Consider the following 24,805-nt stretch of genomic DNA (forward strand, 5'->3'; position numbering starts at 1 on the left):
AGGCACTCTGAAGTGGACGATGCAAAGTTTTTAGAGGGGGAGGGGGGGGGGGGGACAAGCTAGATTTAAAAAAAAAAAATATTTATATAAAAAGGTAATTAATGTGTGTGTGTGTGTGTGTGTGTGTGTGTGTGTGTGTGTTTCTTCTCGTGAAATGTAAATATTACATTTTGAATAACATGCCCACTGGTTAGCGAATAATGTCACAGTTGTCATTTGAATTGTACGTCCATATTGCTAAAGAACTGGCTACTATTTTAATGAATATGAAAAAAAATAGGAGCCAAAACTTCTCGAGGAAAGCAGTGTTTACGCGAAGTGGCCACACATTAACATTTTAATATTGTTGAGTTATTTATGCAAAGGTTATATGTGGCATCAATGAAATGACAGTTATTTATCACAAATACAAGCAAAAATAGTGAAATATGGCATTTGAGAATGCACCTTTAACGAAAAAAAAAACTAAACAAAAAACGTCGTGATTATGCAGCAGTTATATTATGTGGCATCGAATAACTAACAGTTATTTATCTCAAATACATATACATGCAAAAATAGCGAAATATGGCATTTGTAACTTTGAGAATGCGCCTCATAGTTGTTTGTGTAACAATGACCAGTAGATTTTTTTTTTTTAAATCGTAGGCCTGTTTGTAAATTCTACAGTGTGAAAGTTACTGAAAACGAATATCATTTCATATCATAAATAATGCTCAAAGTATCATTCAAAGGTGTACAACAGATGGCTTAATATACAAACGGTCTGCTTTATCTATTGCTATTTCTAGTCTACCACATCTCTACTGATTTTATGGGTTTTTAAAAATTGTTTTTATTTATTTATTTATTTTATTATTTTATTTTATTATATTGTATGTACGTATGTATGTATGTATGTATGTATGTATGTATGTATGTATGAATGAATGTATGTATGTATGAATGTATGTATGTATGTATGTATCTAATATCTCTCTCTCTCTCTCTCTCTCTCTCTCTCTCTCTCTCTCTCTCTCTCTCTATGTGTGTTTTAGTTTTCATGCTTAATGCAATACAAAAATAAAAAAACTGAAATGTATTCAATTAAACAATTTTTAAAACGTTTTATCACGTTTTGACTATAACCTTTGATTTATGTGTCCGTAAGTAACTATAATCAAGTTCAGTAGAAACAAGTTAAAACAAGTATACTTTGTTAACATATGAATCATTTATGCTGGGGTTTTGCGCACGTTCTAATTCGTAAGTAGAGGAAACATAATAACAAATGGGTAGTCAGGTAAAATTAGCAAAAATAATATCTATTTATTTATTTGTTTTTTGTTTGTTTTTGTATCTTTATTATTTGTAACTAATGGCATATGTTCAAACGCACCTACATTTTTGGAAGCAAAAACAAATCACATCCAAAAACCCAACGTATATTATCTTTAATTATTATATTATATTATATTATATTATATTATATTATATTATATTATATTATATTTATATTATATTATATTATATTATTAATGTTATTTCTAAAAAAATATATTTTAGTTTTTAAGCAATTGACATTACCAATCTAATAAATAAAAAAAAAGAGGAAATAATCTCAAACAACGTGAGAAGGATTAAGAAATATTAGACATCGTGTTACAAAACATTCAGTTACTCGACCTCGCGGTATCAAAATTCTAAACTCTTCCTGAAGAAAAGGCCAATGCGTAAATGCTGTATGGGTATTTGTTCCTTTTTATAGTTTCTTGTTCGGAAATTTTTCTATTATACCACTTGAGCAGTGACATGCGGCCGCTGAAAGCTACAACAGAGTTTAGTGTCGGGCAGTTCCACGCCCCCACTGCTCGCAACAGCCTATCGCGGCCCGTTCGCGCAGCCAATAACGAGTGCACATCCGCGTTGTCGGGTAGTGGCAAAGCTCGGCTCAGTCTCGTGCTCTGGTGATGCGTATAAATTCACACGCTCGCGCGTGACGGCGACAACATGCAACACAGCCCCACCAGCATGGAGGAGAATATCATCCGTGCGGCGACCCCACCCTGTCTCAACAGCGACTCACAGGACATGTGCCTCACCCCTAGCGATTCGGGGGTCAGCGGGGGAGGAGGAGTAGGATCAGCAGATCGCAAAGATTCAGTGTCACTAACAGACAATAACAACAGCAACACCACAAACAACAACAACAACAGCTCGACCTCGTCTGATAACAAGTCACCGTCAGCATCTTCGACGACGTCAAATTCAGAACTTCTGTCCGGGAAAAATTTGACATTCTCTTCTGAACAGGTGGCCTGTGTCTGCGAGGCCCTGCAGCAGAAGGGTGACATCGAAAGACTTGCTAGGTTTCTGTGGTCTTTGCCACCCAGTGAACTCCTACGAGGAAGCGAGGCGGTGCTCAAGGCGAGGGCCACTGTCGAGTTTCACAGGGGTGGCTACAGACAACTTTATTCCATTCTGGAAAGTCATACATTCGACAGTTCAAATCACACGTTTCTCCAGCAGTTGTGGTGCAAAGCACATTATATGGAAGCTCAGAAAATTCGGGGGCGACCGCTTGGCGCCGTCGATAAGTACAGACTTCGTAGGAAGTTTCCTTTTCCCAAGACAATCTGGGATGGAGAGGAAACAGTGTACTGTTTTAAGGAAAAATCGAGGCAGGCTTTGAAAGAGTGTTATACGCAAAACAGGTACCCTACCCCCGACGAAAAGCGTAATTTGGCCAAGAAAACTGGTCTGACTTTAACGCAAGTGAGCAACTGGTTCAAAAACCGCCGTCAGAGAGATCGAACCCCGCATTCTCAGCCTCACAACGGGCAGTAAGTAGATCTTCGTCACATTCATAGGCGTCGGAAGATGCCAGCAACAGGGGGTGTAGGTGGGGGTGGGGCAGTAATATTAATTCATCTTTCAACCGGGGGTATGCACAATCTTCATCCATAGGCATCGGAAGATGTCAACAACTGGAGGGTGGTGTGCATTCATTAAATTTAAAAGTTAAAATGTGTTTTGATTACAGCATATTGATATATTAATCATCGGCTATTGGATGTCATGCATTTGCATTACAACTGGGGAAGGGGGAGCATAATCTTCAGAATTGGGTGGTCAGTGTCTCCCCTGCCCCTCCCGCTTCCGACGCCTATGTCACCCTATCATTTCTCTATGGCCACACTGGGATGTGTTAGAAAATTTAAGTTTAATCAGATTTGATGTGTCTCGTGACAATGTCCTGTCTCGTGACAATGTCCTATAGTTTAGCTGACCCGCCGAACACGCGATGTCGCTGTAAGAGCCACAGGTTCCGAGCGCATGTTTAAATAGTGTCATGGCGATATTTACCAAAGATGAACATACTAGCATCGGTTATCATTGTTATTCTTGTTGATTTTGCCCTTTCATATTCCCTGACAATAGGGAAACGATGTCCCGTATTCACGCTCACGCCGTTGCTTTTCCCCGGCAGTACTATGTCCCAGCGAGGCACGTCCATTCGATGACATCAATTATATTGAATTTTTGCAACTCAAACAGACCATAAGCTTACCAAAATATCATTCATTTGATATTCTCACGTTTTAGCAGTTAGCAGAAAACCACGGTAATCCGGCAAAACTCAGCACGAGTGTTTTTGGATTGACAAAACCGTATCCTCTGACAGACACCCCGATAACAACCTGTGCTGCCTCCCATGATGGTGAACGCAGGACAGGGTGTATACCTCTCCTCCGGGGGTATTGTCACGTCCTACAGATCAGGGTCACGAACAGACGACACACTATGTCCTGCTGATGACACAGTCACATTGCCGTCTGCCAGTTCACTGTGTTATAATTGCAGACGATAATGTTTTTTAAATTATTATTTAATGTGACTGACATCGTATTATCTGAAATGTAAAAGGATTTTCGTTTCCTTATACACGTGTTTGAGATAGCAATACAACCGTTAGAATTGTTTATGTTTTCGCTCTGTAATTTACAAATAAAAATCATTTTTAACGGACAATTTCAAATAAAGAAAAACAAAACAAAAGACCCCCAACAACACCCCCCCCCCCCCCCCCCCACACACACATACATACACAAAAACCTCACGTAATGAGTAGGTTTCGAAAGTTTATTTATTATACCTGTTTACATGTGATCCTTTTTTTCATTTTTGGTTTAGTCATTTTATTTTATTCCTTTATGAAGAATTTTAGTTATTATGAGAAACAACCCACCAAAATATATAACATAACTATAAAAAAGGTACATATATTCCTAAATATATCGTTTCTTTTTACAGACTTTTTACAAACCATTTTCACTTTTCACTATTTTATTTCGATTTTTGTTTTCAGTCATGTTGATTTTCAATTTGACCTCGGTCACGTTTTGCTAAACAAATACGCCATGCGCAACAGAGTACATCATATAATGACGAAACGATAATGAGAAATAACGTCCCGGCTGGTTTATACATCTCGGATCATTACGTTCGAGTTTTGGCGATGTTTCCATTCACATAAAGCCTTTGTGGCCAGCTCAGATGTTTTTTTAAAGCTCCGACATTATCGGCCTGTTAACTATGATAGATGCTTCATTTGGGATTTACTCCCATTTCATAGGGTATCATTGAAGCGTGGTCTCACTGCCTGTATCCGACCGCTCGTGTGCGAAGAAGAAATAACACGGTGGTTGGTTTTGAAAATTCTATGAGACCAACTTAGCATATAAATGATCTTATTGTTATTTTCATATGTCTCGGCTTGTTAAAAAAAAGAAAAGAATAGAGGTTTATAAGTTTCATGACGTCATCCATTTAGTCGGTATCATGACTGAAAAAAACACAACCTGGACCGTATGTGTATATTTTTTCTAATGTATTTTAACCATAAAGACATTCTGAAGTTTGTGTGAATGAACTTCATTTATATGCAGTCGTGCGTATTACATTCAAACTGTCCGAGTTATTTTGAAGACTCTTGTCATGAGTGTGCAATCATTATCAGTGGCGGATCCAAAAAATCCATATGGGGGGGGAGGCGGAATGCCAATGGAACTTTGGGGGAGGTTTGGAGGGGATCGTAAAAAAAGAAGAAAATTAATATATAATAAAATTATAACTGTTGCAAAATGGGGGGGGGGGGAGCGGGCCCCTGCCCCCTGGATCCGCCTCTGATTATGAAGATGTTTCCTTATTAACAGAACCATTTTAATGAAGAAAAAACAATTACATATTTAATACATTTTCTTCTTTAGAATATCAGTTTCTATACATTAAATATTTTCGATCATCCAAATTTTGATAGTTGCTCAAACTTCATTTTATTCTCTAATATATATATATATATATATATATATATATATATATATATATATATATATATATTATTTATTTATTTATGTATTATTCGTGCTAACAAAATTACTGAGAGCCAAAATCTAGTTTAGGCTACTACGTATTTGTTGTAACTCAAACTAGATTTACCTCCAAATAATGTCTTCTCGCTCTAGCCAGTGCACCATGACTGGTATATCAAATGTCGTGGTATGTGTTATCCTGTCTATGGGATGGTGCGTATAAAAGATCCCTTGCTGTTAATCGAAAAGAGTAGCCCATGAAGTGGCGACAGCGGGTTTCCTCTCTCGATATCTGTGTGGTCCTTAACCATATGTCCGACACCATATACCCGTAAATAAAATGTGTTGAGTGCGTCGTTAAATAAAACATTTCCTTCCAAATAATGTTGTACTTACAATATATATTTTAGAATATAGATAAATGAAATTTGAGCTACTAGGAACATTAAGAAGACCAAACACACATTGAATATACAGACACTGATATTCTAAACAATAACATGCATTTAAATATGTAATTTCAATAGTTAAAAAGGCTTTGTTAGGCGAATACATCTTTCAATTACAGCAAATTCGCGACAGTTTCTTTAATTTGTCCAACAAGTTAGAATTATCTTTGTGGGAATGTTAGTTAAACTGCACTTAAATTACTATAGAAATAGTAACTATAATATAACTGAATCATAACGAAAAACACCAAACTAACGTAGAATATATATATATTTTTTTAATATTCCTTTAGCTAACACCACAGTGGGTGGCCCAAATGCCAGTAAATGTCCACATATTTTGTGTAGATTGTTATTGAATATTAACTAAAAACAAATTCTTTTTTTTTTCGTTCATGAAATTCATTGACATATTAAATACACTCTGTCGTTAGTTTTACCTAATGAACATAAAAGCGAAAGTGTTTTTCTGTTAATTGGACCATACCGTGGCATACGGTTCAGAAATTGAAGGGCTTGAGGTAACAAATTAATAAATCCAGTCTGTCAGTCCAATTATATTTACACGCTGTTTCGTTTTTAAAGGTTTGGCATCAACACGCTAAATTAAAGGTTTTCAAGGTGCCTCTGGATATCAATAAATGAGATTAAATTTACAAAAACAAATTAACTTTAAATGATTTCTGACTGTTAATGAATCTATTTTTGTTTTATAATAATTATACTAATAAATACCAGCCTGCTACTTATGCTATAGTTATAATTGAGTATTAATGTTTATTATTCATACAGAAAGAAAGTTGCTGTTTTAACATATCTCGTCAATTTTAATATTGTTACAGAAATTTGAAATTTTAAAAGTATTAAACGAAACAAATTTTATTAAACAGGAATTTGTTTTCGCCTTTATCGCATTCATTTTTCAAAACGTTCACAGTATTGCCTGTGTAATTTGTATATTCATTTTTTTTGTACGTATGTGTGATTTTTTGTGTGCGGTGTGTGTGTGTGTGTGTGTGTGTGTGTGTGTGTGTGTGTGTATCAAAAGCTGCCTATTTGTTGTTTTGTTATTGTTTGTATATTTGGGTGTTTTGTGGGTCTTTGGTATTTCTGTTGGGCCCTTGTTCCCATCCCCTCAGGCGATTTTTTTTCTCCTTTTTTTCCTTTTTTTTTTTTTTTACAGAAAAAAAGAAGGGTCGTTCTGTTATAATATATAATGAAATCTTTTAAAACCGGATCCTCTATAAACCGGAATTTGATCTAACTCGGACTTGTATAGAGTACCTTATTAAAATTCACTACAACACGTAACGTCTTTAAACCGGATCCCTCTAACAACCGGACATATATAGCGTGTCCTATCTTATATACAAATGCACATGTATTAGTTTTCGACGGTCGTGTTGTCATAGCGTCATAGCCCTCTTACCCTATATGAGTTGTTATTACATTTTCCCAACACTCTAAGTTACTGTTATAACCGTAAACTATACATTTAAATTTTCCAAAATGTCTTCTATAAAAAAGTTTCAAACGACGATCACACATTTCCGGATTGCTTTAAAACAAATAGGGTTTTAGACTGAACTGGCTGTTTGATGCTGGTACTAGTGCTGTAATGTCAGCCATCAAACAGGGCTGATAACCAGAACATTTATAAAAATGAAACTAGTCCATGATTCCGCATTTTGTACTTTTTGTGTAGATTGTTTTGTTTGTTTTTTGTTTATTTTGTTTTGGTATTTTATTTTGCTAATTTTGTGTTTGTTTTTTGGTGTGTGTGTGTGTGTGTGTGTGTGTGTGGTGTGGATGGATGGATGGATGGGTGGGAACACACAAACACACATATAATAGAAATGATGCAATGCTATATAATTTAATTCTGGATGTTTTTGAAAAATTTTAATGTTAAATTTTGCTTTACTGAAAACCACAATTCTGGTTGTCAGCTCTCGTATATTGTTAATGTAGCAGTCTATTTTTGTTTTGCAGACGTAATTGGATTCGAGAAAAATAAACTACTTTTAACTAAATTATTTTTCAAAAATCACAAAACAACAACAACAACACACACAAAATTTACTAATGGACTAATATTTAAACGAATATGAAATTAAAATCCACAGTGAAAAACAAAATTAGATAATCTACTTGGTTTTTGTTTTAAAAAACACCCAAAACATTTCATTCCGTTTACGTTTCAGACTACTCATTAAAACTAAGTCGATATTTCTGCGCTATCCAAAGAAAGGATCAATATTGATATTTATTTTTTATTTGATTTTCAGCTTTATGATCGTACTTGAAATTCGAAACAAGTTTAAATTTAAATAAGAAATGGAAATAATTCCTCTGTATAAAAATCTTCATGCGTATTCGTATACTTAGTATTTATTATTTGTAACAAAACAGACACATATATTCAACATTTTGTGTGTACTAGTTTCAAATAATTGAGGACAAAATTACTGTAATGTTCTTATAATGTTGTATTTAATACAATAATATTGTGTTATACAATTTAATAATGTTGTCACGTATACGTACATTTAATTGTATACTAAACAACAAAAGAAATGCGAATATTTTAATATATATTTTTCATGACAAAAGTAATTTAATAATCAGACTGTCAAAATAGGCCTAAAATTTTCACAACATATTGATAATTTTAACGCATACAAACACTAATGAGATTCAATCAGAATAATGTAAAATAAATTAATGAAAAGAAAATTAATATTCGCTTCTTTTGTTGTTCACAATACTTACATACTTATTAAACAAGTCCATTATTCATATTAAATGTGTTCACCATTTAATAACTGTTATTGAAGAGTAAACATAAAATGCATACTAACAAATGTAACAATATTGCATTAGTCCTTTTAATGTTTTAAGGGCGCTATCGTTAACATCTATTTCTACTCTTTAAATTTGCAAAACAGCTTGGCAACACATCTGAATAATAAAATCGTTACACAATCAAAATCATATCACTGCACAATGAAGAGTCTGGTTATTTAACAAAGTGGTGAACCATCTTGTAAAAGATTATTGGTTATTGTTCGTTAATATACCATCTCTCGATTTTTAGGGAATTCTGAATACAGATAATTATTTTACACCTTTAAATATTATATACATCTACAATATAAATATCTAAGTGATATGTTTATTCCCTATGCAACTACATTACACACACACACACACACACACACACACACACACACACACACACACACACACACACATATCAGTGAAGTTAAAAATTGAAAAAATAAAATAAGCATAAACATTTGCCGATTTACGCGACTATTTACTAAACAATCGCATATGCTTTTATTCCACTTAATAAAGATAACTTTAAAAGAAATACTTGAAAATGCTTGCTTCAGTATTGTTGCTCGATTACTAGTGATCTGCGGAAACACATTGCAGTTATAATCGTTATAATCGGTGTACTCATTCATTGATAGAGGGCGGGTTGTAGCTCTGTAGTAGAGCTCTTGACTGGATTTAATTGCGATTGGTCGCAGATCGATCCCTCTCCATGGTGTTGAGTTAAGTCGTGACCCACCTAGCGTCTCACGGCTAGAACATTAAAGGTATATACTGTCATGTCTATCAAAAAGTGTATATAAAAGCTTCCTTGCTGCTTTTCTGACGTAGCCCGTTTGGTGGAAGTGGGTCCTCTATTTATTTCTGTCTGTCTGTCTTTCTGTCTCTATTTGTCTGTCTGTCTCTCTCTCTCTCTCTCTCTCTCTCTCTCTCTCTCTCTCTCTCTCTCTCTCTCTGTCTTTTTGTCTGTGTGTCTCTCTTTCTATCGTTTTGTCTGTCTGTCTCTGTCTGTCTGTCCGTCTCTCTCTCTCTCTCTCTCTCTCTCTCTCTCTCTCTCTCTCTCTCTCTCTCTCTCTCTCTCCACCAATAACCAAATATACATACACGAACAGAGATAAACACGTAGATGTACAGATTTATTTGTCAATTTTGCTGAAAACATTTAAATATTTTATTTTGTAAAAAAATAATTTGAAAAAAATTATTACATTATGAAAATTATTATGAAAATAGTGTACATGTATATCATACCTACCTACCTACCTACCTACCAACATACATACATACATACATACATACATACATACATATATATATATATATATATATATATATATATATATATATATATATATATATAAACTAAAATAGAAATTATTTATAAAAACAACAGATAAAATTCCCCATTAATTCCCCCAAAAAGTATTAGATTATGAAAATTTATTATGAAAATAGTGTACATGTATATCATACATACATACATACATACATATATAAACTAAAATAGAAATTGTTTATAAAAGCAACAGATAAAATTCCCCATTCGCAATAAACAAAACAATCAGACGCTGCCAACAAACATTCCTGACCGAAGTTGAGATACAAAACACAAAGTAACAATGGACATTGTTTTTGCAAAAACACGGACAGCTTAATCTTTGACAAATTGGCAGCACAAATACCATATTGCTTGATAAGCGTGAAGAACGGCGAAGGAACCTCGCAAAGGAAACTGATAGTAACGCATGTCAGAACCACAAGAGTCCCCATCCGGCCAAGTGTGGCCGCGTTTTCATTAGACCTGGTCAGTTCGTTAGGCATGTTAAGTGTCTGTCCACCGGGCCATTATAATTAAATGATTGGCCTCAATTTGTAGTCGCGATTATTCTCGGAACAACTGAAGTCCAAGTGCTCCACTTTTATACGGTTCCGCCCGGCGCCTGAGACGTAAAACTCACTGATAAGGAACGCGAAACAGCGCCGGGGTTTCGAAAACGATCCTGCCATCTTTCCATTCTCCCGTATACACAAATACATACACTCTGTATCAGTTTCAGTGGATCCAATATTTCACTTCGGTATACACATCTTCGTATTAAAGCACAATGCACGTTATCTCGAACTATAAGGGAAAGCGTTCGTGTTTTAACTGTTTTTACTGTTGATAGATTTGACAGTGGTTCGCCCGTGGACGGCGACAATGTCCCCTCCGTGCCCCCCTTTATCTCGGTAATTGAGCGGGAGTTGTGTTAATGATCCCAGATGTCGTGCCAGACAATGAGAAATAACTCTAAGAGAAAAGAAGGCGGAATAATAAACTAAAATAAGAATGTCACGCAGCCGAAATCAAATTACCTTTCTGTCAAACATATCACGCTCTGCAAATTTACCATTTTGTTTTTACACATAGCACAGCTTATATCAACAAGTCGGCTGTTACGAATGATACGGCTTGTGACAATAAGTTGGCTGTTACGAATGATACAGCTTATTTCGAGTTGATTGTTATGAATGATACGGCTTATATCAACGAGATGGTTGTTACGAATGATACAGCTTACATCAACGGATTTGTTGTTATGGATGATAGAGCTTATATGAAAAAAAGTCACTTGTTACGAATGATAGCTTATATCAACAAGTTGGTTCTTACGAATTATACAGCTTATTTCGAGTTGTTTGTTACGAATGATACAGGTTATACCAACGAGATGGTTCTTACGAATGATACAGCTTATATGAACGAGATGGTTGTTACGAATGATACAGCTTATACCAACAAGTCGGTTGTTATGAATGATAGCTTATATTAACAAATTGTTTGTTACGACTAATACAGCTTATACAAACAAATTGTTTTCTACGAATGATACAGCTTATATCAATGAGTTGGCTCTTACGAATGATGTAGCGTATATCAACAAGCTGGTTGTTACGAATGATACAGCTTATATCAACCAGTTGGCTGTTACGAATGATGTAGCGTATATCAACAAGCTGGGTGTTACAAATGATACAGCTTATATCAACATATTGGTTGTTATGAATAATACAGCTTATATCAACAAGTTGGTTGTTACGAATGATGTAGCGTATATCAACATATTGGTTGTTACGAATGATACAGCTTATATCAACCAGTTGGCTGTTACAAATGATGTAGCGTATATCAACATATTGGTTGTTACGAATGATACAGCTTATATCAACCAGTTGGCTGTTACAAATGATGTAGCGTATTTCAACATATTGGTTGTTATGAATGATACAGCTTATATCAACAAGTTGGCTGTTACGAATGATGTAGCGAATTTCAACATATTGGCTGTTACGAATGATGTAGCGTATTTCAACATATTGGTTGTTATGAATGATACAGCTTATATCAACATATTGGTTGTTATGAATGATACAGCTTATATCAAGAAGTTGGCTGTTACGAATGATGTAGCGTATTTCAACAAGTTGGCTGTTACGAACAATATAGCTTATATCAACAAATTGATTGTTAAGCATAATGCAGCTTACATCGACAGTTTGATTGATACACGTGATACAGACTGCATCGACAAGCTCGTTTTTATATCATCAGGATGCTTTTATACTTGCACCAGAATAACTTATGACTGGGTTGTGAGGCCAATATTTAACAAAGCAACGGGTAGCCAGGCTTGCCCTGTTCATTGCCAAATTAGCCATATGTTAATTTCCGTACAAAGTATCTACGACATTTAATATTTGGCTAATAAAATTTTCATTAAATTATCCACTTTTTGAACCATTTTCAAGGAAATACTCTACATATGTGACAATTGGCTAAACCAAAATTATTTCTACTGTGAGCCCTAGGGTACCTTTCTAGAGAAGGTGAATAGCATGTCCTGTGCGAAAACCGGTCGTCATATATTGTGCCCTTGAAAAAAAAATTCTTTAGGATCCCAAACTCCGACCCTAGATTCCGTAGTCTACAGTAGACTATTAAATTGGAATAAAAATGAGATGGGAAAGGAGGCGGACCATTTTGTGAGCTATTCGTTTAAAATAAAGTATAAAACTTAAAAATTGGCAATTTTAAGTTACAAAGGATTCAAACTGAAGGATGACTAAAATTGAAATGTTTTGAGGGTAACAAATGAGGTAAAATGTACGTTATTTAAACTGGCCACTAAGTAGGCGTATTAAGCGTGGATCTTTCATTTCATTTTAACTTATTTTCGTGCTTATATCCAATTAAGGTTCAAGCACGCTGTCCTGGGCACATACACCTCAGCTGTCCGGGTTGTCTGTCCACAGTGTCCAGGATAGTGGGTTAGTTGTTAATTGTTAGTGGCTAGTGAGAGAGAAGAGGGTGTAGTGGCCTTACACCTGCCCACTGAGTCGTTAAAACTCGCTCTGGGTGGGAGCCGGTACCGGGCTGCGAACCCTGTACCTACCAGCCTTATGTCTGATGGCTCAACCACGACTCCACCTAGGCCGGTTGCGTGGATCTGAAAGGAGGGTATTGGAGAGGAGAGTGCACTCCTCCCAGGAACATTAAAGTACCCCAAATGTCCAGTGTCTGAAAATAATACATCTTCTTTTATTTAGTTTGTAAGATTACCATTATAACAGAACATGCTAATGTATTTTTGAGTACTATGTGTTGCCTTTTTTACGTTGCACAAGCTAGCTAGGAAAAATAAATCTTGTAACCGCCCCTATAAGTTTCGCGATAACTCTTTGTTAAAAGCAAACACACATCTGATTTTGTGCATGTGTGCTGTAAATTAAAAAAAAAAAAAAAATGAAAGAAAAGTTAAGTCAATACAGGTTTAAAGCTATACGCATTCGACATATGGACATAAATGAACGTATTATGTTTTGTGATCTGAAACGCGCAACAGCTGTAACTAAAATAGGAGTAGCGTTAGCAACAATGACTGTGGAAACTTCCGACAAAACCATCATGTCAGGATTATATATTGTTGTAAGTGAAGAAAAAAAGTGATGATTGACGGAATATTTTGACATGTGGGATTTATAATCACGGTACTATGTCACGCCAATTAAAATGTTTCGTACTCATCATATGTACATCCTGGAACCCGGTGTTTAAAATCGTTTATGTTGATTCCGTTTTGCTAAATTACATTTTAAAAGGACTGTCCTGAATTTGCGGCCATTGTAAAATGTGTCCGTTTAACGGAGTTTTGTTGGCAACTAAAATTACCTATTATAAGTACATTTTGTTGTTTAGAATATCAGTGTCTGCATAACCGCATAACCAATGTGTTTGTGGTCGTGTGCTAATAATGTCTATAGGAATCACTTTTCATTTTATTTCGTAATGTGTATGTACATATATATATATATATATATATATATATATATATATATATATATATATATATATATATATTCAAAATGCATTCAAAATTATTTAAAGGTAAAATCTGGTTTGGGTTGCTATAAACATAGAACAACAACAAACAGCTTGTTTATACAGATACTGATATTCTAAACAGGAGTATCTCTTTAAAGGCATACTGTCACGGATTTAAGGACCTTATTTCTCTTAAAATGGATAATAAATAAAAATTACATTAATTGTTGGAAACCAAATCTATCTATTGCATCACCGTAACTGAACCATGATGGAGTGAAATCCATGTCATCCGTCTCGGCAATTTTAGTTTTTGAATTATGGACCATTGCCATAATTCAATTATTCTTACAAAATGTCATTAATAAATGGAGTATGGTGGTTATGAAGATGGTTGAATAAAGTACATTTAGGGACAAATCAAATTATTTTTGTTCAGGTAATACTTTGTTAGACCATTAAATAGGTCAGTGGTCTGTGACAATATGTCTTTAATCAAAAACGATATATTAGTCATAAACATATAACAAAGTGATATATATATATATTGAACTGAAGAGCCCATAAAAATTGGTGAAAGGCCTGTTTAGTTGTGAAAAATACATATTTATATTTAAGACAAGTGGTGTTATTTATTTTTTCATATATATATATATATATATATATATATATATATATATATATATATATATATATATATATCAGTTATTTTAGCAATTTGGCAAATTAATATATACGAGTATATATATATATTAGTCCGTCGGTCAAAATGGCGATAGATCTACATGCAGCACATGGTTATCGAAGTAGCTTTCTGCTGAAATTAAATGATGAGATAAATTCGCTTCGTTCAAGTTTAAGTTCAGTTCGTATTTGGCGATTTGGCGAAACGACAGCTCCTAAAGTTCTAAGTACCTCGAACACTGAAAAGTAAGATCAAGTTGCAATAAAGTATGTCTTCACCCTGCCACGCGACTAATGTTTGAACTTCTTGATTGGCTTGTCCCTTGTACAGTGTGACACGTTGAACCTGATCTGTTTGTAGGGGATAAGTTAATCACGGGAAGAAAATGGGGTTGCAGATTTCATCTAATCGACAAGAAGCGCGCGAATCTGTCACGAAAAGACGTAAGCCGTTACTGAAGCTGTTAGGAGGAAGTCGTCTGCCGCAAGCCTTCTAGTAGTTGGACCAGGATCTACAATGTAACATGTAGTGGGTTGTTTGCTGGAGAAGGGCCAGTCGCACCTCTTGTTCTTTTTCACCACAGCAGGGATTCCTTTTCAGCGATGTCTTCTGCATTACTCTGGTACAACAGGCTATCTGTGTGAAATATCTGGGCTTCATTGAGACACCGTACATGTCTGTTGGCTCTTATAAAACGTGACGGGCCAAAGAATTCGGCTGTCGGCTCACGCTGGTCTGTCCCAAAGGACAATTCTTCCACTATAACAATCTCGGCCAAAAAACAGCCAAGCGAAAAAGCACGAGTTATTAATTATATTCACTGAGATGTGAAGACTCCCCACTTCCCGAAAAGCCGAAACTGCGTAGAGCCTGACAAGAGAGAACACTCGACTAGGGAAAGCCCCGCTGAGACCCGGTATAGTCATTAACTACTGTCATTTCAAACGCCAGAAATTATACGAAAATTTTCCACTCTGTCGCCTACCCCGTGTATGACGGCCACCTAGCGATATACATGAAATATTGGCGAACAATAAATCTCCAGACAGCCCACGGGCAAACCGCACATATAATTTCCGACAACGAAATAATTTTCAATAGTCAAAAATGGAGAAGCTTTGCGCGCATTGAAGATGGATGCGCACTCGTGAACATTGATTGAGTCGGGGTATGGGGGCAACCCGAAGGTGACGGTTTTCAAGCCCATTCCTGCAGAGCACGGGGCCATGACCAAAACTGGAGAGAGAAAAAAAGATTGCAGCTGGACCTAGTATTATCGGAAATAAAGTTGTTCTCTTGTGAATTTGGTTGAATAATTTGGACAAAAGACCGTTCCAGAGACACTGTTATTCCATTCAATGTGGCGACAACGTCCCAAAGAGCGTGTCGACAAAATGGCGCTGGCTGGCCAACGCGACCACTTTACGGCTTGAGCAGATGATGGTCGTATGTGATCATGCTGCTACAGCCAAACCTTTCCCTTTGTCTGGTAATAATATTAATCGCACCAGGTCCAGTAGTCTTTTCAAAAATCTATACATTGTGGCAAGATTTTTTTATTTTTTTCAACAGATTTTAGTTCCACGTTTGATATGGCTTTTACAGACAGAAAAACTATTTTTGAAAAACATATACACACAAAAATCACATTTTGATATGAATGAATGAATGAATGAATAAATTAATTAATTAATTCTCAACGAACAATATGTCGGTTATAATAGTATTGGGTGTCACACAAAAGGTAAATGAATAAAACAATATATTGATGGATGACTGACATCAGTATAAAAATTCTACATTGATAATGAAATACAGTGAATGAATGAATAAACAAATGGATAAATTAGCAGCGACAAATATATCGGGTATAATAGTATTGAGTGTCAAACAAAGATAAGTGAATAAAACAATATACTGATGAATGAATGAATGAATGAATGGTTAACGACACCCCAGCACGAAAAATACATCGGCTATTGGGTGTCAAACTATGGTAAATGCAAAAACAAATTTGATGATCAACATCAATATAAACATTTAACAGTTAAATTAAAACTCAGTGTAAAGAACTGTGCAAAAATACAAATATCACAGATAGATCAAATTAAAATTTAGAGTAAAAGTCAGTATCGCGTAAAAATTGTAATACAAGTTGTGGATGGAATCGAACTGATTCCATCACATTTGTTTGTCCAAATATATCTTTTCGAGTTTCTTTGAGATGAGGACACTCCACCAAAATGTGGCGTATTGTCAGAGTACACTGACAGTGCTCACACTGAGGTGGAGGATCCTTCTTCAAAATAAATGAATGGGTCAAGTATGTATGACCGATGCGAGCACGACACAAAACTATTTCATCCTTCTTACACTGTCTATAGGAGGACTGCCAATCTTCCAAGACTGGCTTGATAGAATGAAGCTTGTTCGCAATCGCACCGTCCCAAACATGTTGCCAAGTCGAAAAGATAAATTCGTTGATATTATGTTTAAAATCAGTATAAGGCACACCAACCCTGGCATGAGGCAAATCCAAAGCAGACTTGGCAGCTGAATCTGCCTTTTCATTACCCCTGATACCAACATGGCTGGACACCCAACAAAATACAACATCTTTATTGGCAATAGATAAAAAGAAACTTTCGTATCACCATCCCAATTAAGGGATGGTCCAGTTTCATATTGCGTAAAGCTTGGAGACACGAAAGTGAGTCGGTAAAAATTATAAATTTGGATGCAATCGAATCCTTGATTTCTTCTAAAGCTTTAATGACTGCCCAAACTTCATCACTAAATATTGATGCCGAGTCAGGCAGTCTCATGGAAAGGATTGTGTCTGATGGAAAAACTGTAGCACAAGCCACAGAATTCCCATCCCGTGATCTATCTGTATACACAGGAATGTATTCACGGTACTTGTCTTGAATTTCCATGAACAATAATTGTTTATATACCACAGCATCTGTACGATCTTTCTTAAGATGCTCAAGATCAAACACAATGTTAGGTGGTCTAATACACCAAGGTGGTAAAACAAAATATGAAGGAGTTTTCAAAGTGTCAGTTAAATCAATGTTGGAAAGCGACAAAAACTGCTTAATGCGAAGACCAAATGTACTAATAGCATTTGGCCTTGCATCAAACAACCTTATATATTTGTTTGCAAACACCGCATCATGTGTAGGATGTTTTGGTAAAGATTTAATCTTGGTAATATACTGATGAATGACTGGCATCAGTATGAAACATTAAAACATTATACATTGATAATAAATACAGTGTAATGGATTTTGCAAAATATTAATATCGCAGCTGTTAATTACTAGTATATTTATACTTTTGATAAAATGTATATAAAACATTTTCCTACCAAATACTAGATTATATTTTTCTCGTTGACATTTTGTAAGGGTTTTTTTTCTTTTAAAGTATTGCACACTGGTATTATATATTGCGAAAATAGAATGTATGACTACGTTCCAAATATAAAATATTGCAATTATGGATTCAGTCCAACCGTTTTGAACATGATTTTAAAAATATATCTTCATTTAAACTATAACTGAAGAATAATGTTCACCTGCAAGGTAATTTCATTATATTCATGTGGCAATCGAAAGGAAAATATCTCCCACACTAGATTAAGACATGGTTACATAATTTGAATGCCGACTTATATCGTTGATGACGTATACCAGATCCCTCTTGTAATTGTGGATACCACTCTGAAGACTGCTATCATTATTTCTTTGAATGTAATCTTTTTACCATACAGAGACAACTTCTTTTAGATTCTTTGAAAACGTTTGCACCAGTTAATCTGCAATTAGTATTGTATGACAGTATGTTGTAAATGATACTATTAACAAACAAATATTCTATATTGTACATAAATATATTAAACAAACACAGCGTTTTGAATAATAATAATAATAATAATAATAAATATAATAATAATAATAATAATAATAATGTTTAATTAATTCTAAATCAGTTACGCAGGAACCTGTCTGCTAAGAATATTTTATAAATTGGGTTGTCTGATGGAAAAATGAATCACCTTCGTTTGCTTTCCTTCTTCATTTTTTCATTCATTCATTCATTCATTCATTATTTATTTATTTATTATTTTGTATTTTTCCTGTGTTTTGTTTTTCTCTTAAGTATATACTTCTCTTTGAATATTTTGTTGTTGTTGTATATTCTTGTAATAATTGTAGTCGCCATTATCGTCATATTGTCATTATTGTGTGTTATTAGGAGAGGGCCTCGTAAGTTGGATAACTTGTGCCCAATCCATTTGTACCTTATATGCAATAAAATATGTTTCAATCAAAATAATGTTCATCTGTATCCAAACCACTTAGGTTTGTATTCACTCAGGCTGATACGTCTTTCATTGTATAATTATTTACAATCTTAGAGTTACAATAAAATGGATGAAAACTGAAAAATATATTATTTAATTTTCACCAAAAATTTACTAATCAAGGACAAATTAGCAGTATTTAAACTCCCATGGATACAATCTGCCTTGTCCAGCAAAACTAATGGAATCAACAGGTATTAAAAACTGTAAAATGTCTAGTTTACAATTTCCCACTGGCGTTTTTTCGTTTTTAGAAATATTTTGTAAAATCATTTTTTGTAATAAAAATAAAATTATACATGCTGTTGGTGTACCAATAGTTTAAAAAATAAAGATAAAGTTCCAACTTAGGAGTTTAAAAAAAGAAAGAAGCAAACTCGCCAAACAACTGCAACATCATCAAAACCCCCAGAACAATAATAAAAACCCCCACAAAACGAACAAACAACAAACATACAAATAAAAGTCAATGTTTAATGTATGCCATATGTTTCCAGGACCGTAGCTAGCTGGGGGTGGCAAATCCGGAAAAAATTATAGAAACTTAATTTGTTTAACCCTTTAAGGAGTTTTAGACTATTAACTAGCGCCCCCTCCCCCCCCCCCCCCCCCCCCCCCAAACAAAAAGTCCTAGCTACGGCCCTGGTTTCCTGTCATAATATTATTTGCATAGGTATTAAAAAAAAAATTGAATTATATTTTATAGCGTTATAAACGGCTGTATAAAATTATACATGGTTGCACGACCACAACTACTGAATTATTCCGTTTTATATTTTCATTTTTTTTTTCTTACCAATAAATGTAATCATCCGTTCGCTCGATGCGCGGTCGGTCTGGGATCGATCCCCGTCGGTGGGCCCATTGGGCTGTTTCTCGCTCCAGCCAGTGCACCACGACTGGTATATCAAAGGCCGTTGTATGTGTTATCCTGTCTATGGGATAGTGCATATAAAAGATCCCTTGCTGCTAATCGAAAAGAGTAGCCCATGAAGTGGCGACAGCGGGTTTCCACTCTCAATATCTGTGTGGTCCTTAACCATACGTCCGACGCCATATAACCGTAAATAAAATGTGTTGAGTGCGTCGTTAAATAAAACATTTCCTTCCTTCCTTCCCAGCCTTATCACTTTTGTATCACGAATACAACAACATTAAAACCATAATAATTTTAAAATATTTTCTTTCTCTGTCTTTTTTTTTTTAACTCTCATTCTTTCTTTTCAAAGTTTGTCACGACAGTTCAGTGCATATACCTCAATATTTACGCTTCTCAAACTACGATAGACTTAGTGAATCGAGTAGTCACTCCATTTACTTGCCATAAGGGGTAGCGTTACTAACTGTCAATGAGCAGGGATACATTTTCATGTGCAAACAAGGGTTTCACGTCCTCTTTCATCGCGGTAAACCCGATACGCGATCTCGCAGTCAGATGCGGCGAACATGTGAAAAGTCTTTTGTTCACTGTATCGTCTTGCTCGATACAACCATTGCCAGATTTGTCCAACATTACCGCGAGTCAAGTGAAACTTCATCTAACTAACCTTTTAGTTCATAGGTGATATGTAAACACCAAATTAAAGAAAAAGATTAATTAAAGAAATAAAATTAAAATTATGTATGTATGTATGTATGTATGTATGTATGTATTGATGTATGCACATCTATATATTGTATGTATGTCGAGGTTGACTGTTACATACACAGATATTAACGCACTGGCACAGGGGATAATTAAATCCTTTCTGGCCTCACAAATTGTCCCATGCCGTTGATGAGACTCGAACTTATGGCACCGAATCACCCGCAAATCGCAAGACTAACCACGATGCGCTCTGAGCTATTGAAGCATACATTTGATGGGAAACACTACAAACAGAGACAGGGACGGCAATGGGTACCAAAACGGTACTAAGCTATGCCACACTGACTTTAGGTTACCTAGAACAAATATTAGAAACTAAATTGCAAATATATTTGGATCAGACTTTCAGCTATATTTCAAGAAGAACTGGAAACATTTACTAGATGATTTTTTCATACTGTGGCCTTTGTTTAAAAACTGTTTGGAATTATTTCACGAGTTACTTAACACACTTAATAGTAACATAAACTTCACTATGGAAACAAACGCAAATAACATTCCTTTTCTAGACGCTTTAGTAATCAAGTGTGGACGCATAATAGAAACTGATATATTTTACAAACCAACTGATAGCAAACAGTACCTTTCTTTCTCATCCTGTCATCCGAGTCATACGAGAAGAAGTATACCATAGCACGGCGTATCTGTATGATTGTGTCAAATATACAAACACGTGATCAACGTCTCCAGGAACTCAGCATGTATCTTAAAACGCGAAGCTATCCAAAACAGCTAATCTCAGATAGTATCGAAAAGGCGGTAGTATTAGATAGAAAATATATTTTAAAACCAAAACAAATCGTTTCAGCGAAAAGTCCGCTCGCAGTTGTATCCACCCATAACCAGCAGAACCCAGATCTATATAAAACGATCTTGTCACAACTGCACATTTTAAAACAAAATGAAAAAATGTCATCCATAGTAGACTCTATTTCAATAGTAAGAGACAAAGCAAAAACTTGAAACAGATACTGACAAAAGCACGATTTGAATCTACAACAGTAGAATATAAATGCAGTGTTAAAACGTGTAACCGAAGTAACTGTGGTACATGCCATCATATTTAAGAAGGCACACATATATAATCTAACCACAAAGTTTTATTTTGGGTACACAGGGATATGGAGTGTTCGGTTAACAACGTTATTTATGTAATTACATGCCAAGGTTGCAAAGAACAATACATTGATCATACTACTCATTTGAAAGCCAGAGTACGTACACAAACAGCAAATAAAACAACCAGAAACAAGATGCATGTGAGTTCACATTAAATACATGTGCTGCACAAAAAGATATTAAATTCACCATTTTCCCATTTTATCACATAGATACCAATAATGAAATGAAAAAGAAAGACAAAAGAAATGTATTTTAGTAGAAAGTTTTGTCCACTTCTTAATGCTCTTCGTTATATAAAAGCAACCATTACGTAATAATTATTAAGTAATTATTAACCCCCTTCTACAGCAGTAACGTCATAATATGTATGACGTCATATTTAGCAGTTATTTAGCAATTCCTTTCTGAAGATGAATAATAATTTAAACATGTAAAAGGATGTTATTTCTTAAAATTGTTTTTAAATACATATATACTGTACACTTGTTTTCTTTTATTATATATATATATATATATATATATATATATATATATATATATATATATATATATATATATATATATATAACATACGATTTTGTAACAAAAACGGTCATAATTCAGCTGGTGTGTTGGAGATCGTTTATTATATTCTTTATTTTTGCTACGGTAAAACGTACTATTCACGGGCGTCTAAAATCGCTGAATGTGTATGTATGTATATGTATATGTATATGTATATGTATATGTATATGTATATGTATATGTATGTATGCATGTATGTATGAATGCATGTATGTATGTATTGTATGTATCAGTTTCATTATTCGAAAACGTTAAAAAGTAGTTGCTAAGAATCAGTTTTCAAATTTAATACATATGATAGTTATAAATTAATATAATGGATTAATACACCCCCATATATACTACTACTATATGAACAGCTATAATGAATATATTCTTCTTTAATATATATATATATATATATATATATATATATATATATATATATATATATATATATATATATATATACGTGTGTGTGTGTGTGTGTGTGTGTGTGTGTGTGTGTGTGTATTGAAGTGTAATTGCCAGACCAAATTGAAATCATCAGTGTCAAGCCGAGAGTCGAAATTTTGTAATAACTTTACTGAAATAAAAGGTTACAGCAAATGTACTTTCCAATGATTAAAGTTTAACTTTTATCATCTGTACATTAGTTATATTTGAATTCATCTGAGACATTCATTTGTCTTTCGGTATATTATTTTATCTGTTCAGATGACATAAATCATACAACACGGGCCAAAACAGCAAAAAATTGTAATAACTTTAGATTATCCCTCCATTATTCGTCCACCTGGAAATCACGTATTAAAACATCCACAGAGTAAACGAGAATTTTCTGACAAAACACGCATTTTTATTATTAATACGGCTCTTTTTCAGCTTTAATAATTTATTACCCTAAATAAGCCTTCAGGCATTATTTGGACAGTGTGTGTCCCCACGGAAGTTCCAGCGCCGTACTCTCATTGTTAAGTTAAGAGGATTATATGGGAAATGATAATTTGAGACAAATCCGTTTCACTTTAGTGCAGGTTAAAAGTGTGCTCCGCCAGATTCGATAACAGTTTACAAAACGAAGCGCGTGTATGTGTGTGTGTGTTATGCTGTGAGATCGATGATATCATTACGACATTGATGACGCCATTTAAGCTAATGCATATCATATTAATAACGTACGGTTTTTTTAATTATTAAAAAAATATACATAATAATAAAATCACACCTTTGTGTTTTTTATAAGATAGTTTTGTGACCTGTGTGTTGTGTTACGAGATGAATAACTGCCGCTGATAACATTTGATTAAATAACATAGCTCAAAATACTTGTAATAACGTACGTTTCTTATTAAAATGTTTACGTGAAAATAAAATCACGTATTCGTTATAAAATAGTTTTGTAATAATTTATAGAGTTATCTTGTGTGTCTTATGTTACGAAATGAATAACATGTATGACGCTAATAACGACATTTGATTAAATCAAATAGTTTTTACATAAAACAACTTCTTCGTGATTGTTATAAGATAGTTTTATAATCATTTGAATAATTATTTCATTATTTTGTGTGCCATGTCGCTAGATGAATACTATTATGACGATGATGACGACATTTGATCAAATAAAATACAAAGTAGCTACTAAATGCATGTAATAACGTACGTTTCTTAAAAAAACACATTTTACGTGAGAATAAATCACGTCTATTTTTATTATAAGATAATTTTGTGATCATTTAAACAATTATGTTGTTATGTTGAGAAATGAATGATAGTATTATGACTGTCAAGATGACATTTGATAAAATAAAATGGCTACAAAATGCACGTAATAACGAACGTTTCTTTGAAACATTTTACTTGAGAATAAACCCACGGCTTCGTTCTTGTTATAATATAGTGCTGTGTTCATTTGAACAAGTATTTTTATCGTGTTATTTTCAGATGAATAATATAATTTTACGACATTGATGACATTTAATCCACTAGAAGAGGTTGAAATACATATAATAATGTTCTAGATTGCAGCTGCAAATATTGCTTTCATGGGTGCACTCCACCAAATCAAATCCCGTAATCCACAAGATAACGTGTGGCCAAAAGCTGCTACATGCAACATTTCAATCAACATACAGACCATTGATATCAATATGTTTACAACATATATTGCCTTAAATTAAAAAAAAAAGTGAGCTGAAGTTGCTTGTTTTTAATATATCAGGAAGTGACTTTGACTATAATAGTTCGGCACAAAACCAGACATGCTAATTTTAGTGGCGCCTCGCACATTTCAAATACAATTGTACCTGATACACTGATACTAGTTCTAAATCAAATTACATGAATTCACTGATCAGGTTAAAAAAAAAAAAAACCCACTTCATTACAACAACTCCTATCGCATATCTCACCAATGACAGATATGACAA

General features: G+C 34.4%; 1 protein-coding gene across 2 annotated transcripts in view; it reads left to right on the top strand.

Moving 5' to 3' along the window:
- The first annotated feature begins 1,934 nt into the window (after positions 1 to 1,934).
- LOC121370403 (homeobox protein SIX1-like) overlaps positions 1,935 to 24,805 on the top strand; it is a 43,593-nt gene continuing 20,722 nt past the window's right edge. For both annotated transcript variants that reach the window (XM_041495596.1, XM_041495598.1), the window contains exon 1: positions 1,935 to 2,822. In XM_041495596.1, the coding sequence (XP_041351530.1) occupies positions 1,990 to 2,822 (833 nt within the window). In that variant the 5' untranslated portion in view covers positions 1,935 to 1,989. The remainder of the gene's footprint in view (positions 2,823 to 24,805) is intronic.

The sequence above is a fragment of the Gigantopelta aegis genome, chromosome 4, assembly GCF_016097555.1.
Source record: "Gigantopelta aegis isolate Gae_Host chromosome 4, Gae_host_genome, whole genome shotgun sequence".
NCBI lineage: Eukaryota > Metazoa > Mollusca > Gastropoda > Neomphalida > Peltospiridae > Gigantopelta > Gigantopelta aegis.